Source organism: Macrotis lagotis, chromosome X (genome assembly GCF_037893015.1).
Source record: "Macrotis lagotis isolate mMagLag1 chromosome X, bilby.v1.9.chrom.fasta, whole genome shotgun sequence".
NCBI classification, from domain to species: domain Eukaryota; kingdom Metazoa; phylum Chordata; class Mammalia; order Peramelemorphia; family Peramelidae; genus Macrotis; species Macrotis lagotis.
Genome location: NC_133666.1, coordinates 142,139,440 through 142,166,065, shown reverse-complemented (window position 1 = coordinate 142,166,065; position 26,626 = coordinate 142,139,440). Strand labels below are relative to the sequence as shown.

Sequence of the window (26,626 nt, the reverse complement as noted above, 5' to 3'; positions counted from 1 at the left end):
AAGAAGCCCTGAGCCCCCATACTACCCCTTAGCCCAGAATCCACCTGGCCCTATGGTCCTGGGCAGGCCATCCAATCCCAGCCCCTTGCAAGAAGTAAAAAAGAAAATGTGTTATATCTGACCACTGCCCCCCCATGGTCCATCCTCTCCTCCTTTATTCACATCCCCACCCCTTCCCCCTGCTCCCCCCTCCTTCTTACTCCAGTTGTCTATACCCCATTGAGTATATTTGCTGTTTCCTCTCCTAGCCATCTCTGATGAGAGCAAAGGTTCCCTCATTCCCCATTGCCTCCCCCCTTCCATATCATTGCAATAGCTCATTGTAATAAAAAAAATCTTATTATGTGAAATATCTTGAACTATTCCCCCTCTCCTTTTTCTTTCTCCCATTCCATTTCCCTTTTTTTCCTATTGACTCCATTTTTACACCATATTTTATCTTCAAATTCAGCTTTCTCCTGTGCTTCAACTATAAAAGCTCCCTCTACCTGCTCTATTAACTGAGATGGTACATATGAATATTATCAGTATCATTTTTCTATACATGCAGTTCATCCTCATTAAGTCCCTTATATTTCCCCCCTCTCCTCTAATCTCCATGCTTCACCTGAGTCCTGTATCTGAAGATCAAACCTTCTGTTCAGCTCTGGCCATTCCAAAAGGAACCTTTGAAATTCCCCTGGTTCATTGAAAGTCCATCTTTTTCCCTGGAAGAGGACATTCAGCCTTGCTGGGTAGTTCATTCTTGGCTGCATTCTAAGCTCTCTTGCCTTCCAGTATATTGTATTCCAAGCCCTACGAGCTTCCAATGTAGTTGCTGCTAAGTCCTGTGTGATCCTGACCACAGCTCCACGATATTTGAACTGTGTCCTTCTGGCTGCTTGTAATATTTTCTCTTTGACTTGGGAGTTCTGGAACTTGGCTGTAATATTCCTAGGGGTTGGTTTTTTAGGATCTCTTTCTGCGGGGGGATCGGTGTATTCTCTCCATTTCTGTTTTGCCCTCTGCTTCTAGAATATCAGGGCAATTTTCCTGTAGTACTTCTTTGAAAATGATGTCAAGGCTCTTTTCCTGATCATGACTTTCAGGTATTCCAATAATTTTCAAATTATCTTTCCTAAGTCTGTTTTCCATATCAGTTGTTTTTTCAATGAGATATTTCACATTTTCTTCTAATTTTTCATTTTTTTTGGTTTTGAAGTATTAATTCCTGATTTCTGGTAAATTCATCTCCCTGAATTCTATTCTTTGTCTGAAGGATTTGTTCTCCTCAGAGAGTTTTCTTATCTCTTTTTCCATCTGGCCAATTTTGCTTTTTAAAGCATTCTTCAACTCAGTAACTTTTTGAACTGTTTTATCCATTTGACCTAAGCTGTTTTTAGCATGCTATTTTCTTCACCATTTTTTTTGGATTTCCTTGACTAAGCTGCTGACTTCATTTTCATGTTTTTCCTGCATCTCTCTCCTTTCTTTTCCCAGTTTTTCTTCCAACTCCCTCATTTGATTTTCAACGTCTTTTTTGAGCTCCATCATAGCCTGAGCCCAATTTCTGTTTTTTCTTGGAGTCTTTAGATGCAGGAGCTTGTGCTTCCTCATCTTCAGACTGAGTATTTTGATCCTTCTTGGGCTCATTTGCAAAATATTTCTCAATGGTCTTCCTTTTGTTTCTTTGCTTGTTCATTTTCCCAACCTAAGCCTGTTTTTTGGGGTGCTTCCTGAGCTTTTGGGACACTCCCACAAGGGTCTCAGTGTGTGAGGTTCTGTCCTCCCTCCTGTGAATGACCATAAACGCCCCCCTCTGCCACGGGGCCGAGGTGGGGGGACCCTGTTGTTCTATGGGGGGGCCTAGACTGGGATCAGGATCTGAATGTGGTCAGAGCCCCAGAGTCCTGTTCCAGGGGCAGAGGACAGAGCTCTGCAGTCTCTCTCTCTTCACTCCCCTCCCTCAGCTCAATGGGCTCATGCCCTGGGGCCTCCAGCTTACCAGCTCCGCCTGCTTCTGTTTCTGGGTCTAGGCTGCCAAAAGACCAAGCTGCTTGCTGTGTGCCCTGGGGGCTGGGCTCCATGTGCTGGCTCTGGCAGAGGTCCCCTGCTTGTTCCCCCACTTTGTGCCCAGTGCTCCCCGGGGTGCAGCTCAGGAGACTCCCCTGCTGCTGTGAACTGCGGTTCCCAGCACCCTGGGGCTGCCTCCAGGAGGCTGAAGTTCTTTAGCTCTGGCGGGCCACCCCTCTGGCAGGCCGCCCCTCCGACCCTGGGGAGCAGAGACTTTCTGCTCTTTTCCAGGTTACCTAGAGTAGGAGAACTGCCTCACTGGGTCCCTTTGTGGGTTCTGTCTCTCAAAAGTTTAGTTAGAGTCCTTAGTTTATGAGTTTTTATCATAGAGCTCCTAAGACTTGATCCCTTCATGTCGCCATCTTGGCTCCACCCCCCTGTGTTTACTCTTAATAATATTTTAGTAATGTGTAAATAAATTAAAGAGAATTTTTTTAAATGTTATGGTGTACTCTCAGACTGGCCAATATGACCAGAAAGGATAATGATCATTGTTGGAAGGGTCATGGGAAATCTGGGACACTATTACACTGTTGGTGGGGCTGTAAAATCATCCAACCCTTCTGGAGAGAAATTTGGAACTACACCCAAAGGGCAGCAAAAATGAGCAATACCCTTTGACCCAGCAATACCACTCCTGGGTCTATACCCTGAAGAGATCGTGAAAAAGGGTAAAAACATCACTTGTACAAAAATATTTATAACAGCCCTGTTTGTGGTGGCAAAGAATTGGAAATCAAGTAATTGTCCTTCAATTGGGGAATGGCTTAGCAAACTGTGGTATATATATGACATGGAACACTATTGTTCTGTTAGAAACTAGGAGGGATGGGATTTCAGAGAAGCCTGGAGGGATTTGCATGAGTTGATGCTGAGTGAGATGAGCAGAACCAGAAAAACACTGTACACCCTAACAGCAACATAGGGGTAATGTTCAACCTTGAAGAACTTGCTCATTCCATCAGTGCAACAATTGGGAACAATTTTGGGCTATCTGTAAAGGAGAGTGCCATCTGTATCCAGATAAAGAGCCGTGGAGTTTGAACAAAGCTCAAAGACTATTCCCTTTAATTTAGAAAAAAAAAAAAAAACAGATATCTTATAGTCGGATCTTGTTTTTTCTTAGACTTTTTGTCTCTTCCTTAAGGATATGATTTCTCTCTCATCACACTCAATTTGTATTAATGTACAACATGGAAACAAAGTAAAGACTGACAGATTGCTTTTGGTGGGGGAGGGAAGTAAAATTGGTGGAAAATTGTAAAACTTAAATAATATCTTTAATAAAAATAAATTTAAAAAAATTTATGGTGTAAATTAGTAGTCCTTTACCCATCTGATAGCACAGAGAATATGATGGTAACAGCAGGCCTTTTGTCATAGGCTGCCAACTTCTTGTGTATAGTGTATATTTATCATTAAAAGTATTATTTCTCTAGCCTTTCTCATCTTGTTCTCTTAAATCATAGTATGTGTCAATAAACATTTTGAAAGGATATTGCTATTTTCTAAATAGCTAGATTGCTGTTTCCTATATAAAAGAACATGATCTAGAGACACTTAGGCAGCTATTTCTTCTAAAATAGCATGATTTTTGTCTTTCTCTAAATCCTCCAAGTCTTTTTGGTCAAGAGATGGAACTCAGGAATTGAAAGCTTTGAAATGAGTTTAAATTCCTGAAAAAATAAGGATTCTTCCTTAGCACATCACCTTTTCTTCTGGACCAAAGTCGTCATGAATCACATAGCAAAACAAACTTGATTATAAATTTTACCTCAATTTGAAGAAACAAATTATTTAAATTATTTGCTTAGAGGAGTCACTAAACTGCAGTTCACAAAAAAATAAAACAAAACTCAGGATTATTTTTTTTTGCTATTTCAAATATTTTAATAAGAGTTCTCTGCAAGGCATTTAAAACACCAATTTGTGAGGATAAACTCCATTGGAGAGAGAGAATACAGAACACAGGTAACCGCGGAGCTGAGGAATTTTCTTGATTGATCCCTTTGTGGGTTCTGTCTCTCAAAAGTTTAGTTAGAGTCCTTAGTTTATGAGTTTTTATCATAGAGCTCCTAAGACTTGATCCCTTCATGTTGCCATCTTGGCTCCACCCCCCTGTGTTTACTCTTAATAATATTTTAGTAATGTGTAAATAAATTAAAGAGAATTTTTTTAAATGTTATGGTGTACTCTCAGACTGGCCAATATGACCAGAAAGGATAATGATCATTGTTGGAAGGGTCATGGGAAATCTGGGACACTATTACACTGTTGGTGGGGCTGTAAAATCATCCAACCCTTCTGGAGAGAAATTTGGAACTACACCCAAAGGGCAGCAAAAATGAGCAATACCCTTTGACCCAGCAATACCACTCCTGGGTCTATACCCTGAAGAGATCGTGAAAAAGGGTAAAAACATCCTTGGGCAGGAGCTGAGAGTCCACTGCTTTCTGATCAGCCTTGCACTGCTCTGTAATCTCATATTTCCCTTTCTCTGTGTCAAAAATCTCTCCTTCTTGGTGTCTGGGTTTACGGAGGCTCTTCTTCTTAAAGTAAGCATCAGTAAGATGATTTGGAATTTTTACACCAGAAAGGTTAACCCTAGTAGAGGTGGCAATGACAAATTTCTGATGGGTCCTTCATAGAGGAACCCGATTGATGGTCAGAGGTCCAGTCACCAGTAGCAAACCACTAGCTAGCTGCTTCAGGAAAACCACACACTTGCCCCTGTGGAGGCCAGTGAGCATAATCAGAACTGTGCCTGGGGTGATGCTAGAGCGAAGTTTCCTCACATGCTGGCTGAAGGGTTTTTTGCCATGACTTAGGAGTTTTCTGGGCACATCTTCAGTAGGGTGATACCTGAACATTTTACAAATCTTTACCACTCGGTTTCCTCCATTTTTATCACCACCAACTGGCTTTGAGATAGTAGCAGGCACCCTGTCTTTCTTTTTCCTTTCAATTCGGGTTTTTGGTGCAGCATGTTTACACTTGTACATGGCTTTGCGGGAATACATTGCAGACCTGGAGTATCTACCGATCCCTTGGGCCAAGACTGGGTTTTGACTGCAATGCTTTCGAGGTTTTTTCACCACCTTTTCAGCCCCATCTTCCTTTTTGGCCTTCCTTTCCTTTTTTTTCCTTTCTGACCTTCTTTTCCTTTGGAGGCTTTGGGGGGGGGGGTTGTCCGTCATCTTGAGAGAAGGGGAAAGAGCAACTCAGGATTATTTTAAAGAAGTCTGTCAGTGTTCTTCATATTAGAGAACTCATTTCTATCACCTGTTTTTCAATATATATCTCCTCCATTACCCTTTTATTCAAACCAAAAAGAATCATCAAATCTAACCAACATATCCAAAATCTGATTATCCATATCCGTTGTCTCCCACTGCTTCAAAGAGAGAAGCTAGTACCCTTTTTTCACCTAGAACAATGCCTATCATACAATGCCTGTTGATTTATTTGATTTGATTTGATCCCTAGAAACAGACAATAGGTACAAAAAGAGAAGTAATATGTCCAGTCTTCTTGCTCTCACCTCATTGTTGTTTTTTTCTTTAATTTTTAAAGATTTTATTTGAGTTTGAGTTTTAAGATTTTTCTCCCAATCTTACTTCCCTCCCCCCATGGAAAGCAATCTGTCAGTCTTTATTTTGTTTCCATGTTGTACATTGATCCAAATTGAGTGTGATGAGAGAGAAATCACATCCTTAAGGAAGAAACAAAAAGTATAAGAGATAACAAGATCAGACAATAAGATATCTTTTTTTTCCCCCTAAATTAAAGGGAATAGACCTTGAAATTTGTTCAAACTCCACGGCTCTTTATCTGGATACAGATGGTATTCTCCATTGCAGACAGCTCAAAATTGTCCCTGGTTGTTGCACTGATGGAACAAGCAAGTCCATCAAGGTTGATCATCACCCCCATGTTGCTATTAGGGTGTACAGTGTTTTTCTGGTTCTGCTCATCTCACTCAGCATCAGTTCATGCAAATCCCTCCAGGCTTTCCTGAGTTCCCATCCCTCCTGGTTTCTAATAGAACAATAGTGTTCCATGACATACATATACCACAGTTTGCTAAGCCATTCCCCAATTGATTTCCAATTCTTTGCCACCACAAGCAGGGCTGCTATGAATATTTTTGTACAAGTGATGTTTTTACCCTTTTTCATCATCTCTTCAGGATATAGACCCAGTAGTGATATTGCTAGATCAAAGGGTATGCTCATTTTTGTTGCCCTTTGGGCGTAGTTCCAAATTTCCCTGCAGAAAAGTTGGATAAGTCCACCAACAGTGTAATAGTGTCCCAGATTTCCCACAACCCTTCCAATAATGATCATTATCCTTTCTGGTCATATTGGCCAGTCTGAGAGGTGTGAGGTGGTACCTCAGAGAAGCTTTGATTTGCATTTCTCTAATAATTAATGATTTAGAGCAATTTTTCATATGGCTATGGATTGCTTTGATCTCCTCATCTGTAAATTGCCTTTGCATATCCTTTGACCATTTGTCAATTGGGGAATGACTTTTTTTTAAAATATGACTCAGTTCTCTGTATATTTTAGAAATGAGTCCTTTGTCAGAATCATTAGTTGTAAACATTGTTTCCCAATTTACTACATTTCTTTTGATCCTGGTTACAGTAGTTTTATCTGTGCAAACGCTTTTTAATTTAATGTAATTGAAATCATCTAGTTTGTTTTTTATGATGTTCTCCATCTCTTCCTTAGTCATAAACTGCTCCCCTTTCCATAGATCTAACAGGTAAACCAGTCCTTGATCTTCTAATTTGCTTACAGTTTTGTTTTTTTCCACTTCATTGTTAAGGTTTTTATGATTACCTGTGTTAATAGGAGAATTCATAGTGCAGTTGCTCTGGGTAAATAGCCTTTGAGTCACTAAGACAATAAAATTATATTTAGGATAGCAGGAGAGTATGTATAATATATTTTAGAAATAATGCTATCCTTCCCCAATTGATATATGGTCAACAGATATGAACAGTTTTCAAATGAAAAAATTAAAACAATAATGAGGTACCATCTCACACCTATTAGATTAGCCCAGATGATAAAAAGGGAAGATGATCATTGTTGGAGAGGCTGTGGGAAGATTGGGACATTGATGCATCACCAGTGGAGTTGTGAATGGATCAAACCTTTCTGGAGAGCAATGTGAAACTGCCCAAAGAGCAATGAAACTGTTCATACCCTTTGACCCAGCAATTCCAATTCTAGGACCATATCAAGAAGAAATTGTAAAAAATGAAAAAATCCTACATGTTCCAAAATATTCATAGCAGCTCTTTTGTGGTGGCAAAGAATTGGAAATTGTGGGAATGCTTATCAATTGAAGAATGGCTAAACAATTTATGGTACATGAATACTATGGACTATTATTATTCTATAAGAAACCATAAATGGTTGGACTTTAGAGAATCATGGAATGACTATGGGATCTGATGCTGAGTGAAGGGAGTAGAGCCAAGAGAACAATGTACACGTCAATAACATTATGAGATGAACAACCTTGATGGAAGCAATTCCTCTTGACGGTCCAGAGAGCTAGGACAACTGTATTTGATTGGTTATAATCTATATTATCCCCAACCAGAGGAAGAAAAACAAAACACAGAAAAAAAACAACCCTTAAGAATCTTATGATTTTATAAAATAAAATAAAATTTTATAAAATAAAAATTATCTTTTATGTTCCTCTTTCCCTTTAATCCTAATTCCTCATGTCAAAATTTACTAATTTGTTAATATGTTTAACAAAATATGTATGTAAAATGCTAATCTGACTATTCCCTGATGAAGAGAAGTGGGGTGGGAAGGGAGGGTGAAGGAAAATTTTGAGACTTAGAAATATGTATGTACGAATGAATGAAAATAAATAAATTTAAAATAAAAAAAAAAGAAATAATGCTATCCAAAATGATTTTTTTGTTTTGTTTTTTTTAGGTTCAAAATGATTTTTTTTAAATGTGGTGTTTAAAGGACTGAGTTTTCTGCTATTCAGAGACCTCTGTTACTAAATTATTTTGCCTAAAGATCCTGGAAAAATCTAGGATTTGCTATTAATGGAATTTCATTGTGATGTTTTATATTTTACAATGTAAAAAAAAAATAAGATGGACATGGGAAAACTTCAAGAAAAATATAAAACCCTTTTAAAGCAATGACCTAATGTCACTATCTGTCCAGGTTCTTTAAATATCAGACTCCAGTGCTTATCACTCTGCAAACATCTGATGGTAGTGGTCTAGTGAAATAATATTTTGGTTTTTATAAATTAGGGAAGGTGAATCTAGCAGATATATATATATATATATATATATACATATATATGTATGTGTGTGTATATATATGTATATGTATATATATGTGTGTGTGTGTGTGTGTATATATATATATATATATATATATATATATATATATATATATATATACGTATCTGAGGTTGGATTTGAACTCAGGTCCTCCTGACTCCGAGACTGGTGCTTTGTCCACTGTGCCACCTAGCTGCCCCTAGCAGCTATATTTTTACCAGTCTTAAAGAACTATCTATTTATGGAAACTACAGAACATGGATAAAAGACCCTATCTTAGCTCCATCATTCAGCTGTGGCAGGGACTATCTTTTTTTTCTTATTTGCATCCTTGGAACTAACAGAAAGATTGTCAGAGGTGGTGGAGAATTCATGTAATAAATCTGCATGCCAGTTCTGTTCAATGTCGTGTTCTGACCTGAAGGACAAGTGGACTTTGAGGCCTGACCACATAATCTTCTTAGTCCTTTTTTTTTTTCAATTCATCCCTGCCTGTCTTTTACACTGTTATCAGAAGAAGCTGGTAAACACTTAGATTGTAATTTACTCTCAAAGAAAGTTTCTCCTTTCTGCCTCTACACTGGCTTCATATTTGGTGATTCTAAGTGACTTATCCTGATCATGAGGTCATAGTCTATATTTAGTCTATATATTTCGCCTCCTTCAACTTCTGGTAAAGTTCTAAAATTGCTTTTACCAGCATTTGGCTTGCACCACTCCTTTGCACTTGTGACTTTACACCCAGTACTAACATAGAGTCCTACCTACACTGCCAGTTACCTTTGCACTGCTCCATGTTTATGAACTTCATTCCTGACTCTGGCCAAGTCTCCAGTTTTTCCATGTGTCATGCAGGAAAGTGAACTGAGATTTTGTTCATTATAACAGTTGGTAGCATTTTTATATTGAAAGAATGAGACAAAAAAAATCACTTTAAGGAAACATGTTCTGCACAGGATGCATTATTATCAGCTTATTCCAGGAATCTGTGAAAAGTAGACTTCCATTTTCCATGTGAGGGTGCATGCCTCTAGGTACCATATTCTGGCATACTAATGTTGCCTAGTGTTACCTGAGAAGCAGTGAGATTCACAGCCTATCAGCTATGAAGGAACATCAGATACAGTTAGAGATTTAGGAAACACAAAGCCTTTTTTTTTGTATTTAAATGTATAAATGAGTCTCAGATGCACTCTATCCTGTGGGCCCTTCTTAAAGAGATGTTATGATTTTGTTTCCAAATTTTCAGAACACATCAAATTTGATATTTTTAGGCAGATATTAAACATTTTAACAGATAGTCTTCAAAAACCTGTTATAATTTTGGCAAACTAGGTCTGAGCTTTACATCAAAAATTTTGTTAACCTTCTGAGATAGGGATTTTACTCTTTTGAACTTAGTTATTCTGTCTTGAGGTATCATCATTATGTTGTCAGCTCTCAAACTCCACATTGTCTATAATTTTCTAAATTGTTAATTCAATAATTATGGCTTAATTATTTGTATTTCCCCTGTGACCTAGGAATATGATTTGTTGTCATATAGTATGGTTTTTGACCAGTCATGTAGAGTGAGGCTGTTACCTAGAATCCTGCAAATGACCTGGGGCTGGCTGATGTCATAACAAATTATAGCCTAGATTAAACAGAAAATCAGTTCAACAAATTTTATTAAATACCCATAATATTCAGTGTCTTTCATTCTTATATTCCTGTGTAACAATCAGTCATTTATTTTTAAATATGAAAAGGGAGCAATCATGGCATCAGAAAGAACTTTAAAGGCTCTTTAGAGATGAGAAGGATCTGAAACTTAGAGAAACTAGTTCCAAAGCTAGGCTTCAAATCTGAGTCCTCTGGCTAAGTTCAACAGTCTGGTGAAATCTGTACCTTTAGTTTTAGATATTTCTGGTCATGGTAATCCCCAGGATGTTCCAGGAAGAATTGTCCATCTCTTCTAACGCTAGTTTAGAAGAACAAATGTACTTACTGAAAATGAAATGACCACACTTGGTTCAAATACTTAGTAAATTTCCTTAGTTGGGGCTGGTACACACAGGTGTCTTTATAGCTCATGCTCCCTAGGGGGCAGCATTGGCTTTGAGAAAATTTGAGGTAGCTGATTTCTTATTCCAGTAGGGAACTTCTAGTTCTTTAGTTTCCTTCCAGTTTGCAGTAATAGGACTTGGAGATATCTTCACGTGTGCTTTGCAACTGCTCTTTACTGTTCAGTGCCTAGAATGCATGCTTATATTGGTCAGTGTAAAATATTTAAAAGAGATCCAAAACTTACCCTAGAAAGGAAAGTATAATCCTCACCATCAGAGTAGATAACATTTTATTAAGATTCCCCCCCCCCCCTTAGAACCTTAATAAGTAACAAAATAGGAACTTTGTCAGGAAGGGAGGCATTGATTATAGTTTTATCTTATGAGTAAAATGAATATCTAAAAGTCCCTGAGATTTTAGGAGCAGACATAGGAAAGTAGAGAAGTAAACAGGAATACTAAGGGAAACCTTTGCTGTAGGATTACTTTTTAAAACTTCCCTCACCTGACTCTCTGGAAATAATGGTTCTTACACATTTCTTTCTGACCCAAGCACCTCTTTTACAGTTAGTTCCATTTCTTATAATTCTTTCCTTGATTGGGTACAAATAAAGATGTGGCATTTATAAAAAGTAAGGAAGAAATCTCTCCTTAAATATAGGGGAAGGGTGAGAACTGAGGGGGAAAGTGGGATCTGTGCAGTTTATAAGATCATACAGATCTAAGTTTGTTGGAGAACTTTAAATATAATATAGTTTTTTTCACAGAATCTGTTTATGTGTGTGTGGTGTAGAGGGAGATGTGAAAACATCTTTCTTTCCTCTCCTCTCCTCCCCTCCCCTCCTCCTCTCCCCTCCCCATTCTCGTCCTCTCCCTATCCTCCCACCCCAGTTTTTGAGTTGGAACTAGAACATAAAGCAGCCTCCTGGGCCTAAATGTCTTTATCCTTTCCCTCAAGTATCACATCCCATTCTGCATTTTTTCTTTTTATCTCTAAAGATCCCCATTCCCCTTAACTTCTAGCCTATCTTTAAATTCTCACCCAATTCATCCCCCTTCAGTAAGTTCTCCTACCTTACTTAACTTCTACTCCATGGAGTCCTCTCATATCTTGCTGTAAAGGAACAGCTTCCTCTTAACCTCTTGTCCCTGAATCTCTCTTCAAAAAATTAAAAGTACTATCTATTTATCTGTCTGTTTGATTATTTTTCTTTGAAAGTAACTTCAGGGGCAGCTAGGTGGTGCAGTGGATAGAGCCCTGCAGTCAGGAGTACCTGAGTTCAAATCTGACCTCAGACATTTAATAATTACCTAGCTGTGTGGCCTTGGGCAAGCCACTTAACCCCATTGCCTTGCAAAAACTTTAAAAAAAAGTAACTTCAGTAAGAAATATAAAACATTAAATCTGGAGGGTCCCTTAGAGTTTATCTGACTTAACTCTCTCATTGTACAAATGAGATGTAAAGGGTTTTAGGAGGGATGGGAATTCAGAGAAGTATGGAAAGACTTGCATGAACTGAGACTGAGTGAGATGAGCAGAGCCAGAAGACCATTGTACACTATAACAGGAACATGAGGGTGGTGATCAACCTTAATGGCCTTGCTCATTTCATCACTGCAGTAATCAGGAACAATTTTAGGGTATTGGCAATGAAGAATAACATCTGTATCCAAAGAAAGAACTGTGGAGTTTAAACAAAGATCAAAGAACTTCAGGGTTTTTTTTTTAAAAGTTCTCTTATGTACGATATAATTTTGCTATCTCTTTTATTTTATTTTTTCCTCAAGGATATAATTTTTCTCTCAACACATTCCATTTTGATCACTGTTTAGCATGGAAACAATGTAAAGATTATCAGATTACCTTCTGTGGGGGGGGGGAGAAGGAAGGGAGGTTGGGGGAAAACTATAAAATTCAAAACATTACCAAAAAATGATAGAAACTACTGTTGTATATAATTGAAAAACAAATAAAATATTTATATTAAAAAATAAAACAAAAAAACCCAAAATAAATCTCATTTGGACATTAAAAAAGATGTTAAAAATAACCAAAATTACGTAGTTACTGGCAATCATCTTTTTTTTTTTGGCAAAGCACTGGGGTTAAGTGATTTGCCCACGGTCACACAGCAAGGTAATTATTAATTGTCTTAGCCCAGATTTAAACATAGGTCCTCCTGACTCCAGGGCTGATGTTCTATCTACTGTACCAACTAGCTACCTCTGCAATCATCTCTAAAACCCAGACCTTCCATGAGTGAAAAATTTTCATTTTCTCCTCCACTTACTCTTGTTCGTAGATTTGTGAATTAAGTTTTACCTAAGCTCACCTCTACACAAATATTATTGTCTCTGACATTGAACAGTTTTAATTATTTTGATAGAAAACTCTTAATATTTAGTTGTCTTGAAAGCCTCCTATGGTAATTAGCATATATTCATGTATTTGATCTTTTTATTTCTAGTATCTAAAAGGATGCACCTACACTGTCTGTGTTTGTATATATATGGTAAAAATGTGCTTTCTCCTTTTATTCTGCAAGGAATGTCAAGGATATATATATATATATATATATATATATATATATATATATATACACTCAGATTTCCATATGATTAGAGAGTTCTTTGTCTTTATGTAGTATAAATAAAGAGCTCAAGCTTAAGAGTTGTAGTTAGCTCCATTTACATTCTTACTACTAAGTGAGTTGTATAACTGTGGGCAAGTCATTTCACTTCTCTGTGATCATTTCTTACTCCGTAACTACCTAGGACTTTTTTGAAGAAAGGACTTTTGAAACTTGCTTAATGCTATAAAAGTGAGCCATCCATAGTGAACTCCCTATCTTTGCTTTTCTATGCCTCAGAACCTGTTTTTACTTCCTTTGATTAAGTTTTTGGAGGAAGAGGTGGCCTTTCTCCTTGCCAAGTCTAACCTTTTTGTGCTCTTCATTTCTCTTCTTCTCTTTTCTAGGAGTTTGATCACTTGTACACTCTTTCATCTTCAGCCTCTCCCTTCCATGCTGCCTGAAAACATGCTCTTGAACCCACATTATTTGTAAGGGGGGGGGGAGATCTTCATTTGACTTTGTCATCTCTTTAAGTTCTCTTTGTGTATCCCCTTCCTTTAAATAACAACTCTCAGATCAGGAGCTCTTTTTTTATGTAAAAACAATTTTAACATTTTTAAAATTTTGAGTTCCAAATTCTCTTTCTCCCTTCCTGAGATAGTAAGCAATCTGAAATGTTATACATATGCAGTCATGCAAAGCATATTTCCATGTTAATCATGTTGTAAAAGTATACACAAGACCCAAAAAGAAAATTTTTTGAAAAGTATGTCCTTACCTACTATAAAACTATCCTTTTTTTCTCTTGAAGTAGATAACATTTTTCATTACAAGTTCTTCAGAACTATCTTGGATAGCTGCATTACTGAGATTAACTAATTCACATTATACATTATTACTGTTACTGTGTTTTGATTCTGCTCATTTCACTTTGTGTCAGTTTGTGTAGGGTTTTTCTTCTAGGTTTTTGTTCCCCACAATTTGTTCAGTCATTTCCCAAATCCTATGGGTATCCCTCAATTTCCAGTTCTTTGCCACTACTAAATGAACTGGTATGACAATTTTTTGTACATATAGGTCCATTCCCCCTCTACTTTTTTTTAAATCTCTTTGGAATATGTACTTGGCAGTGGTTTTATAGGGTAAAACTGAATAGCATTATTTCTACCTTCATAACATCTCTCTTATCTGTCCATTTCTCTTTCTTTACACATAATATTATTCAGAGCTTCATCACCTTTAGCCTTAGCTGTACAATAACCTTCTTATTAGTTTCTCTGCATAGTTTGGTTTCTTTTTTTTACACCAAACCATCCTCACACAGTTGCTTTCTTCCCAGTCACAAGTCTGACCATACTATTCCCTAACTCATACTTTTGACTGGTTCCTCATGGTCTCCAAGGTAGAATGCAAGCTTTTCAGCCTAGTATCCAAGTATCCTCAGTTTGATTCCACTCCACCTTTCTAACCTTATTTCATATGAGTCCCTTGTACATACTCTTTATTCCAGGAAAATTAGATATTCAACTCCATATTACATCTCCTACCTTCATACAGTGTCATGATTAAGATGTACTACTTTTTCATACTGTCTCCCAAATCCTTGTCTTTCTTCAAGGCTAACTCAGATGTCATCTCCCTCAAGTTCTTCTTGTGTTTACAAATGTCACTCCCATCCCTGGGTTATAATTAGTGCCTTTTTCTTTTATAAATTTTCTTTTTTTATATATGTGTACATATTGTACAGCCCCAGTAGAATTCAAGATCTTTAAGAGCAGAGACTTTCATTTTTGTCTTTGGGTCCATATGAAGTTTTGTTAAATGAAACTTACAAGGTGATTATTATTTTCTACTACTAAATCTTGATTTATTTATTTATTTATTTTCACATTACTACAATAATTTTGATGTGAAACTAAACATAGACTCTCCTTCCCCCCAAAAAAAGAGAAATGAAGTAAAGGGGGGAAAAAAGTATATTTCAGCCTGTGTTCAGATATCATCAGCTCTGTCTCTGAGATGGATTGCATTCTTTATAAGTCTATCAGAAAAGTTGCTTCAATATCTTTTCCCACATTTGTTTTTGTTAACTGTGTTTCCCTCCATTCTATTCCTCCCCACTCCCATTTATTATTTTTTCTTTCTCTTCTTTCACCCCTATCCCTCCTCAGAAGTGTGTTGTATTTGACTACCCTTTCCCACCATCTTCCCTCTATTCTATCACCACCATCCCCATCCCTTCCCCTTGTCCCCTTATCCCATCCCTTTCCTCTAGAGAATTTTGTGTATGTTATTTCCTCTCTGAGCCATTTCTGGTGAGAATGAAGGCTCACTCATTCCCCCTCACTTTCTCCCCTTTCATTCCATTGCAGAAGCATTTTCTTGACTCTTATGTGAAATATCTTAGCCCATTCTACCTGTCCTTTCCCTTTCTCCCAGTACTTTGTTTTATCACCCATTGATTCTGTCTTTGTATTATATTATACCATTATATATAGCTCCCACCTGTGCCTGGTCTATATATGCTCCTTCTAACTTCTCTAACTCATATGAGAAGGTTCATATGAATTATTAGTATCTTCTTCCCATACAGGAATACACACATTTCAACATCATTAAATCCCTCATAATTAGTTCTTCTTGTTCACCCTCTCTATGGTTCACCTGAGAACTGTACTTGGAGATAAGACTTCTGTTCAGCTCTGATCATTTCAACAGAAAAGTTTGCAAGTCCCCTGTTTCATTGAATGTCCATCTTTTTTCCTGAAAGAGAATGTTCGGTTTTGCTGGTTAGTTGATTGTTATTTTAATCCAAGTTCTTTTGCCTTCTGGAATATCATATTTCAAGCCCTACAAGCCCTTAAAATAGATGCTGCCAAATCCTGTGATATCTCAACTATAGTGCTGTGGTAGTTGAATTGTTTTTTCTGGCTGCTTGAAGCATTTTTCTCTTTGACTTGGGAGTTCTGGAATTTGGCTCTGATATTTGGGGAGGGGTGCTCTTTCAGGAAATGATGGGTGGATTCCCTCAATTTCTATTTTGCCCTCTGCTTTTAGTATCTCAGGGCAAATTTACTGGATTATTTTTTGGAAAATGAGGTCTAGGCTCCTTTCCTGGTCATGACTTTCAGGTAGCCCAATAATTTTTAAATTTTGTCTTCTGGATTTTTTTTTATCTTCTTTTTCAACTGGCCAGTTCTGCTTTTTAAGACATTCTTTTCATTTGCCTTTTGGGCTGCTTTTTTCCATTTGACCTAAACTTGTTTTTAACATGTTATTTTCTTTAGTATTTTTTTTGTATCTCCTTCACCAAGCTGATGACTTGGTTTTCATGATTTATCTGTATTGTTCAACCCAGTGAGTAATTGAATTAGTCTCTTAAAGGAATTTTACTTTTCTTAATATATGCTTACAAATGAATTTAAAAGACCTGTACTGATTGCAGCTCACCTGAAATTGAAACTTCTTATGGACTTGTCAGCGTTATTCTTAGGGGAAAGGAAACATAATAGCATAGTTTGGAACAATTGGTGAATGTCATGCTTTTTCTCTGTTTTCACAGAATGATTACATTTCTGCCAGTGTAAACAATCAAGGTAACTCATGTAATCATTCTAGTCTATGTGCAGTTATCTTGAGAAATCATTTGCTTGAATATGACTTGAGGTTAACATCTTCATTTTCCTAAATGAGCATTTCCATATTTTATGTGTCTTAATTTGGTATGGTTTGTTTCTTTAGAGTTTTGTTTAGAATTATTCATGCAACACTTATAAATTTAGAAAGTAGGCATCTGTAGCTAAGCTCCCGTTAAGAAAATAATGTTCAGGGTGGCTAGGTGGCACCGTGGATAGAGCACTGGCCCTGGAATCAGGAGGACCTGAGTTCAAATCCGCCCTCAGACACTTAATAATTACCTAGCTGTGTGGCCTTGGGCAAGCCACTTAACCCCATTTGCCTTGCAAAAACCTAAAAAAAACCAAAGGTGTTCAGAGAGATGGCTACTATAGATAAAGCAAAAAAAAAAAACTAGTCCTATCTAGGAGGAAAATAGTTTAGTTCATATAGTTAGAGCTGGAAATAGATCTTATGTGTCATGTCATCTTGTCCAGTCTCCTACTTTCCTCTGAGGTGCCAAGAAACAAATAACAACAACAAAAAATTGTCCTGTGTTACTGAACATCATCCTACTGTTCACTGTTATGGGTGAGACTTGACTCAGACTGTGTAGGATTTCAGGTTCAGGACTCTAAAGAAATGAGACTACTGAACCTGAACTTCTTTTTTAAAAATATTTTGATATATTTCAACATAATTGTTTTCCTTTTAATTCTGTAATTTTATTTTATGCATTTTAAAACTTTCATCTGAGAAGGGGTAAATTGGCTTTACCAGACTGCCTGAGGTGTCCATGACCTAGAAAAGGTTAAGAACCAGGGTGGCTAGGTGGCATAGGGGTGGCTAGGTGGCGCAGTGAATACAGCACCGGCCTTGGAGTCAGGAGTACCTGGGTTCAAATCCAGCCTCAGACACTTAATACTTACCTAGCCATGTGGCCTTGGGCAAGCTACTTAACCCCATTGCCTTGAAAAATCTTAAAAAAAAAATTCAAAATAAAAGGTTAAGAATCTCTGATAAAACAGCAAACAAAAGAAAATTTGCTGTACCAACATGGAATGTTGTAACATTGATTCATTTGAATTCAGCTTCCCTGTTTCTGCTTTGGCCATTCTGGTGTTCTTGTGTCATGCCTAAGGGAAAAACTTCAGGTCTTTCTTACATCAAAAAACTATATCTAGGATTGCAGACATAGTCTCCTGAATTTTTTAAATATCAAGGTCAGCCTAAGTTGGGTCTATGTTCCTCTTATGACACCTGTTACAACAACAATAATAGTTTTGCAAAGCACTTTAACTATATTATCTCATTTGATCAAACAATCTTGTGAGATAAATATTATTATCCCATTTTTACTATGTGTAGTTATGTGATTTATTTGTCCAGGATTATATAGCTAACAAGTGCCTACAGAAAGATTCAAAGCCAAGTCTACCTGATTCCTAAGGTTAGATGTCTGTTCACTGTATCCCCAAGTTAAATCTTGTTGGACAAGGGTATTGTTTTTGGTAAATACCACAATTTATGTTATAACTTTTACCTTGAATTAAAACTTAAAGTCTGGTCTATAATCTTTCCCAAGTCACACAAATGTATGCCAGAAGATTTTTTTTTTTCTTCCTGAAATGAAAGTCTATTCTTACAATCAACATTTCCATTTAAAATTGAACTTTAAAAACTTTCTGATTCATTTAGAGCTTTATGAATCCTCAGATACTTAGTACTCATTTATTTTGGAAACTGTCGGAGTTTATTGTACCATTACTTTTGGGGTCCAGAAATGTAAAGTAGTAACATAGTTCAATAGATGTTTTTGCCACAAGTGAATACTTTAACTTGTTTAGCCATTCCCCAATTGATGGACATCCCAGTTTTTAATTCTTTGTCTACCACAAAAAGAGCTGCTACAAATAATTTTGTACATGTCCCCCCACACACACTTTTTTGGCCTTTGTTCCTAGGAATATTAACTATGATCTCTTTGGGACACAGTCATATTGGTCAATCAAAGGGTATGCACAGTTTGATTGCCTTTTGGGCACAGTTCCAAATTATCCTCCAAAATGGTTGGATCAGTTATGATGTTTTTTGGTTTTTTTTAGGTTTTTGCAAGGCAAATGGGGTTAAGTGGCTTGCCCAAGGCCACAGGGCTAGGTAACTATTAAGTGTCTGAGGGCAGTTTTGAGCTCAGGTACTCCTGACTCCAGGAACTCTATGCACTACACCACCTAGCTGCCCCCTTATTATACTCTTGAGTGGCCATTGAGTATTTTTTCTTTTATTATATTTTTATTAATTGAATAAAAAAGCATTTCTATTGCTTAGTATTTTTCAACATTTATTAGGTTTACAAATAAAACTTAAAAATACTTAAGAAAGCAGAGCTGATTTTTAATAAAAATAAACACTGTAATATAGGGAAGTGAGAGAAAAAATAAATGAGAAAAATAATTCCAACAACATGACAGGAAAGGTTCTGAGCATCAATTTTACTTAACCTGTATTGTGTTTGTATTATTTTGATTGTTAGTTTCATTGCTTAGTCTATTTTAGTTTTCCTATTTTGGACCAGATTTGTGATTTATTGCTGTAGGTGACTTCCAGTGAGGAAAATATTTCTTCCAGTGAAGATCAGCAAATGTTCTACATCTATAACTTAGTTTTAGAGGGTTGCCTAAAGCAACAGGGTTAAATTACCTACTGAGGTTTTGCTTAAGTATCAGGGGGAGAGGGGGTAAGGGAGAGAAGGGATGACACATAGCCAGGTCTTCTGACTCCAAGGCTTCCTGACTTCTGTCCACTATTCCAAGCTTCTTATCTCCTTGATATCTTTTAGAGAAAATGTAGGAGGGTGAGGGTGCTTAAAGGGGGCAGGGATGAGGAATAGGAGAATTCTTGAGTCTGCCAACATCCAAACACATTCTGTATAAGAATGTTATAAAATCTTTTTTTTTTTGCAAGGCAATGGGGTTAAGTGGCTTGCCCAAGGCCACACAGCTAGGTAATCATTAAGTGTCTGAGGCCGGATTTGAACTCAGGTACTCCTGACTCCAGGACCAGTGCTCTATCCACTGTGCCACCTAGCCACCCCAGAATGTTATAAAATCTTGACAGAATCAGTATCATTGTAAATTTGATTAGTGGATTTAAGGTAAAATTGAACTCTTCCAGTTCACTTCATCTTTTATGTGCCTTATCTGTAAGATGGGGTTATTCTTCAAAGAAAATTGTATGGATTAATTATTCTTGAATGTTAAAGCAGAGTAACATATAAACACTAACTTGATTTTAATCACTATTCCTGACAGCTGATTTGGTTAAACTTGTTTTGGAGTTCAGTTTTCATGCACACCAGCTTATCTATTCTCCAGCTGTTGTTTATCCTAATGTTTCCAGAACTGTCAAGCACAGGATATTTTAAGGCTGATTTTATGTTGCTATACATTTTGATGGGAAGTAATTAAGTGCATAATATTGTTTAATTCTTAGCCATTACAGGGATGCAGAGAGTGGACCAAAGTGCTGATAAAGAACAATAGTTAAAGAAATAATAAATTGTCACTAAATGGGGGGGGTTGTTTTCCAAATACAAGAAGGACTTTACTGGTACTCATCTTCCTACTCATTCATTCCTCTCCCAAACCCCTTTCCCTTTATCATTTCTTCCTGCTGTAAAGATTATTTGCTATTATAACTGAGAATTGGTGCATAAAACCAGTGATAATAGATATCCTTAGATATCTAACTTAGAAGCAGATATCATGGCTGTTTCTGTACTATTTTCATGAGCATATTTAAATTACTATGGCTTCCAAAATATAACAACAGTTAAGTCAGTTTGAGGCTAATGTGAAGAGGCCCCAGATTGTGAGTCAAGTTTTATCCTTAACTTGAAAGATTATGATTGGCAGAAAATAGAGAAGTCAGGAAAAGGTATTTGCCATGTAATAAGAATTTTAAAGTTTTTGCCCTAGTCAGGGAAAAGAGCCTCTTGAGAACAGGTTTTTTTTTAAAAAAAAGTTAAAAAAGCAATATTTTCATAGGTTTCTGAAAAACTAATTACAGAATAGTGGTATTCTAATTTTATTTCTTGGGCAATGGAGAAAGTTCTTGAGAAGGACAGTGACGTAATCAAAAGATATTTTAGGAAAACCATGATAAATTGGAAAGAAATTGCAGTTAGGGGGCTAGTTGAGTAATTGTGAAATGAGGACTAGCAGGGATAGTCAATATTAGAAGGTAGCAGGTGAAAATAAATAGGAGAATATGAACTTTGTATTTCAAAGAAAGAACCTACAGGATTGCAATATTTCTGGAATCTTAAAGTGCATCACAGTAAACTAAAATCATGTCTTTTACTGGGTGTCAATGAAACCACAAATGAGTGATTAAAGTAAAAAAAAAGTCGAGTATGTGTCTCGTAATCCCGACTGAATGAAACAACTTGCAAAATAAAAACAAAACTGAGAGGTAAAGCAGAAAATAAGGAATTGAAGTAGGCTCCCTAGTTTTAAGTTTGGATGACAGAGGGTAATATTGTTTCTATTTGGTGGGTATAAGGTAAACCTTGAGATTCTAACAAATTTATTCTTTGGATGAAACTCCAAATGTACTTTAGATCTGACAAAGTGAACAAGATTATCTTGTAGAAGTAAGTAAAAGTGCCCATTGTTCTGTAGTTCACAGCTCATTTTATAAGGGTCATCTTGAAATTGACAATTTTTCCTAGAAAAATTCAAGTTAAGTGAAATCTGGTAGAATTTGCAGGAAAAAATGTGGGAAGAGTGGTTCCAGTAGTTTGCTTGTCCTATTGGTGAATTGCAACCTATGCAGTATTTATCATTTAGCTCATTGCAGCTGCTATATTTTTGTTCTTTGTTCCCAGGAAACCTGTAGGAAATGTCAGGGTCTATGGAAAGAACATAATGGCATTACCTGTGAACAACTGGCTGAAAAGGATGACATCAAATATAGAACATCTATGTAAGTACCTTCCTTTAGTCAAAAGTAGAATTTTCCAAATGTGTTATTTTGTCACATTTTCTTTCAAAACTAAACAAATAGTATGTTGTTGATTAGTGCTACATTGCATTGAATTTACATATCTCTACGGTGGAGTATTCCTTATGAAATGAAAATTTTAAAGCAAAAACAGTCATGTGGTTATGTGTAATATACAATTAGCTTCAAAGAATCATTTTCATTTAGGGACATCATTTCTGGTTTGGGCTTGTTTATAAAATTGAAAGCAAAACGTAACTACTACTGTGGTCTTTCACTAGACTTTCAATGGTGACAAAAGAGTGACTGCAGAGTGATCTTCAAACATTTATGAATAAGAACTTTTGAACACACATACCAGAACACATACATCCAAATGAATGTTGTCATTCAAAGGAGTCACACTGGGTGGACATACATTTGTTCCAGCAATTTTGCCATTACCAGAAATGTTCTTGAGTTCTCCCCTTTTTTGCAATTATATTTATGAGCCCCAAAAGAAATTGTTTAACAGTTGTAACTTATTTGGGGACTGTAAAGGGTCCAGCTTGATAATTCATGAGAATTGACTCTGAACAAATGACTGAGCTTTTTCCAAACATCTCAAGGTATGTAAATTTACCATAAGAGAAGAGATTCCAAAGAATATGGTTTAGACTTTGAATGTGATTTCAGAAGAGTTCTAAACCTTATTTTGAATAATGACATTAGCCCTTTTGAAATAGTCCTCCTACCTGTATAGACTACCCTGAAAAGGACAAAATTCATTTGGATATATTGGTTTTGAACTATTACAATAGCAGTCATATTACTCTATAATCATACCCAGTAGAGATATATTTCTGGGCCTCTCCTTATTTGGAAAAGTTCAGACTCGATATTCTCTAAGGTAACTTTCAGTTTTAACATTCTTGTTACCTCTAAGAATACAAACTTCTTTGTTTAGCATTTAAAGCTCTTGTTACAACCTGGTTGCAACTGATACCTTTCTGTGTTTATTATGCATTCCTCCCCTTCTCAAAATGTCCAGGTAAAATGGCCTCTCTGTGCCTCCCAACACCCCATCACTTCACTTTTGTATCTTTGTACTATCTTGTATACCTCATATATTCCCTTTTCATTTTCCACCTCTTAGAATCCCTAGCTTCCTTCAGAGTAAAGCTTCAATTTTACCTCCCACATGAAGATTGTAGAACTGTCATGGTAACTGATACATAGGTTCCTAATAAATGCTTGTTGATTGATAATGCTATGACTTATAATTTAGACATACTTATATATATTTTTGTTGTTGTTCAGTCATTTCAGTATCTAATTCTTCAGTGACCCCATTGGAGTTTTCATAGCAGAGGTACTTGGGTGACTTCTGCTATTTCCTACTCTATCTCATTTTACAGATGAGGAAACAGGGCAAATAGAATTAAGTGACTTGCCCAAGGTCACATGACCAGAAAGAGTCTGAGGCCAGATTTGAACTCAGGAAGTCTTCCTGACTCCAAACCTGGCACTGTACCATCTTGCCTACCCTCATATATTCGTACACATGCAATCTGAAAAATTGTGTTTCTGCTCATAATTTTCTCTCTAGGATCAGAAATAGCAGGAATACTCTGAGGCTTAAAAGGAGGGGCTCAAAGTATTCAATCACTAGTATTACTTTTCTGTTTCTCTCATGACTCTCTCATGACAGATTTCGGGAGAAACATCTTCTTTTGTTGTGGTGGCTGTTATTGAGCTTTTTTTCGATTGAGTCTGATTCTTTGGGATCCAGTTTAGTATGATCTTGGAAAAAATGCTGGAGTTGTTCATCATTTCTTCTACAGCTCATTTTACAGATGCGGAACTAAGGTAGACAATGTTAAATGACTTACCCAGGGTCACATGGCCAGATTTGAAGTCAGGAAAATCAATATTCCTAGTCCAGTGCTCTATCTACTGCACCTCCGGGTTGCCATGAGACATCTTAAAGGTCCAGTTATGTAGAATGGCAAGAGTAGTCATCCTCCTTCCTTTTCCTACCTTCTTCTCCAGTTTTAAAGGTAAAAAATGTCAAATTGCTAGTATGTGACTAGAGAACTCTAAATTTTCTCTCTGTTATTCTTACATGACATCTTGAGTGTTCTCCCAATTTTTGTCCTTGAATTTAGGATCTTTGGCATGAAAGTATTCCTACTTGATCTCCTACTTCCCAGATAAAGCTTTTCATTCCCAATCTAGAAATGTAGAGTATATACTTTTTTAACCAGAGTCTAATATTGATACTCTTTCTGCCACCATTCTTTTTTTGCTCCTCACAGAAGAATCTAATGTAATGAGAGGGCATATATTTTTTTTTTAATCTTTGGGGTTTTCCATACAATCTAATCCTTATTATCAGCTTGCCTTATATCAGAGGTCACCTAACTACAACCTGCCTGTTTTCATACTGCCTGCAATTTAAGAATTTTTTTTATGGTTTAAAATTTTAAAAGTCATTCTTATCTCATCAGCTTACTTAGTTTGTCTCCATCTATCTTAGATGGTTATACAGATTAGTTTGTGCAGGAGAAGTCTTCATTTTGGTAAAGTAAGCCAAAGCACAGCTGGAATTTAGGCCTTTGTTCCTGTTTTATTCCTCAGAGCAATATCCTGTGAGAGGAACTAGCTCAAAGCAGAGGAGATTCCCATTGTTAAGCTATTTTTATTTGTCCTTTGTGTACATAACTTTAGGAAGTGAGTTTATATTCTATTTTGTTAATATGCTTTGTTAAGTTATCATTATAATCTGTGATCCTGTAGCTCCCATATACAGTTATTATGTTCCAGTTCATACATCTACATCTTTGTGCATTTTACATCTCACCCTACTCAGTTGTAAACTTTGAAAGTAAACACCATGTGAACTTACTTTTCCTCACTGTTTTCCCTTAGAAGTGCATTGCAATTAATGTTTGTTCAGTTAATGAGTCATAAAATAGTTAAGAGCATCTTCTGTGTGTTTCTTAGTAACTGTTGTGGAAGATGGAGTAATATGATATATAATCCTTGCAAAAGTTTGCAGTCTAGTTTGACACAGGAAACTTATATTTTAAAAATTACATTAACTGACTGCCTGTAAGCAGACTGTATAGCCTGTAAAATGGGATTTAAAGCAGATCTTATCAAAAATGCTTAATGCAAGATGTGGGAACCAAATAAGCAGGTAAAATCATGGAATGCCAGACATGGATAGGATTATTAGACTCAGGTCCACTTGAACTTACATGGGAGAAAATGTACATCTTTATTTTCACCAGCTCAGAATGAAATTTAGCATTTTATTCAGTTATCATTTTGTAAAAATTCTGTAGAGGGATCCATAGGTTTTCACATTTCCAATTGCCAAATGATTTGCCTAAGCTCACACAGTTAAATCAGAAAATAAAATTGAGATTGAGGGGTGGCCAGGTGGCTCAGTGGATAAAGCACAGGCCCTGGAGTCAGGAGTACTTGGGTTCAAATCTGGTCTCAGACACTCAATAATTACCTTGCTGTGTGGCCTTGGGCAAGCCACTTAACCCCATTGCCTAGCAAAAACTTAAAAAAAATATTGAGACTGACATGTGAGCTTATTTATTCACAGTCCCTTCCCTCCATTTTTAATTTATTTTTATTTTTGTACAAATGATGTTTTTTTATACATTATAAAATATTCTTGTTTAAGAGTAAGCATAATACCCCCTCCCACCAAAAAATATAGACCCTCATGAGTAATAAAGGAAATAGAAAAAATTAAAATTAATAATAATAATAATAATAATAATAGGGGCAGCTAGGTGGCACAGCAGACAGAGCACTGGCCTTAGAGTCAGGAGTACCCGAGCTCAAAGCTGGCCCCAGACACCCAACAATCACCCAGCTGTGTGACCCTGGGCAAGTCACCAACCCCATTGCCCTGAAATAATAATAATAATAATAATAATAATAATAATAATAATAATAATAATAACAACAATAGCGACCAGGTGGCGCAGTGGCCCTGGGGTCAGGAGTACCTGGGTTCAAATCCAGCCCCAGACACCCAACATGTGGCCCTGGGAAAGCCACCCAACACCATTTGCCCTGCAGACCCCCCCAAAAAAAATATAATAATAATAATAATAATAATAATAAAATGTGCTTCAGTCTGCGTTCCAACACCACCAGTTCTGTTGTGGGTAGATAACATTCTTTATGAAAAGTCCATCATAAAAGCTACTTCCTTTTTTCCACCATTGCCATTGCTGATCACAACTCCCTCCATTAGTATGTCCCCACTACCATATACTATATTATCTCTCTCCTTTCACTCTTACCATCTTCTTAAGTGTGCTGTAGGGTAGCTGAGTGGTGCAGCTGAGTGATGCAGCAGAATGATCACACCAAGAAGCCCCAAGCCCACATACTACCCCTAAGGCCCAGCAACCACCCGGCCCTGTGGTCCTGAACAGGCCATCCAATCCCAGCCCCTTGCTAGAAGTAAAAAAGAAAATGTGTTATTTCTGAGCTCTCTCCCCCACGGTCCACCCTCTCCTTCATTCCTCACATCCCCCCTTCCCCCGTCCCCCTTCTCTCCTTCTTACTCTAGATGTCTATACCCCATTGAGTGTGTATGCTGTTTCCTCTCTGAGCCACCTCTGATGAGAGCAAAGGTTCTCTCATTCCCCCTTGTCTTCCCCCCTTCCATATCATTGCAATAGCTCATTGTAATAAAAAAAATCTTATTATATGAAATATCTTAGCCTATTCCACCTCTCCTTTCTCTTACTCCCATTACATTTCCCTTTTAGCCATTGACTCCATTTTTACAGTATATATCTTCAAATTCAGCTTTCTCCTGTGCTTCATCTATAAAAACTTCTACCTGCTCTATTAAATGAGAAGTTTCTTATGAGTATTATCAGTATCGTTTTTCTATGTAGCAATACATATAGTCCATCATCTTTAAGTCCCTCATATTTTGCCCTTCTCCTCCACTCTCTATGCTTCACCTGAGTCCT

General features: G+C 36.9%; 1 protein-coding gene and 1 pseudogene across 7 annotated transcripts in view; one reads left to right on the top strand and one right to left on the bottom strand.

The window, feature by feature from the left end:
* Positions 1–26,626, top strand: part of RNF216 (ring finger protein 216) — a 221,284-nt gene that overhangs the window by 169,549 nt on the left and 25,109 nt on the right. For all 7 annotated transcript variants that reach the window (XM_074202366.1, XM_074202364.1, XM_074202363.1 and 4 more), the window contains one exon: positions 21,514–21,611. In XM_074202366.1, coding sequence (XP_074058467.1) covers positions 21,514–21,611 — 98 coding nt within the window. The remainder of the gene's footprint in view (positions 1–21,513; positions 21,612–26,626) is intronic.
* Positions 3,967–5,249, bottom strand: LOC141497990 (large ribosomal subunit protein eL6-like; annotated as a pseudogene).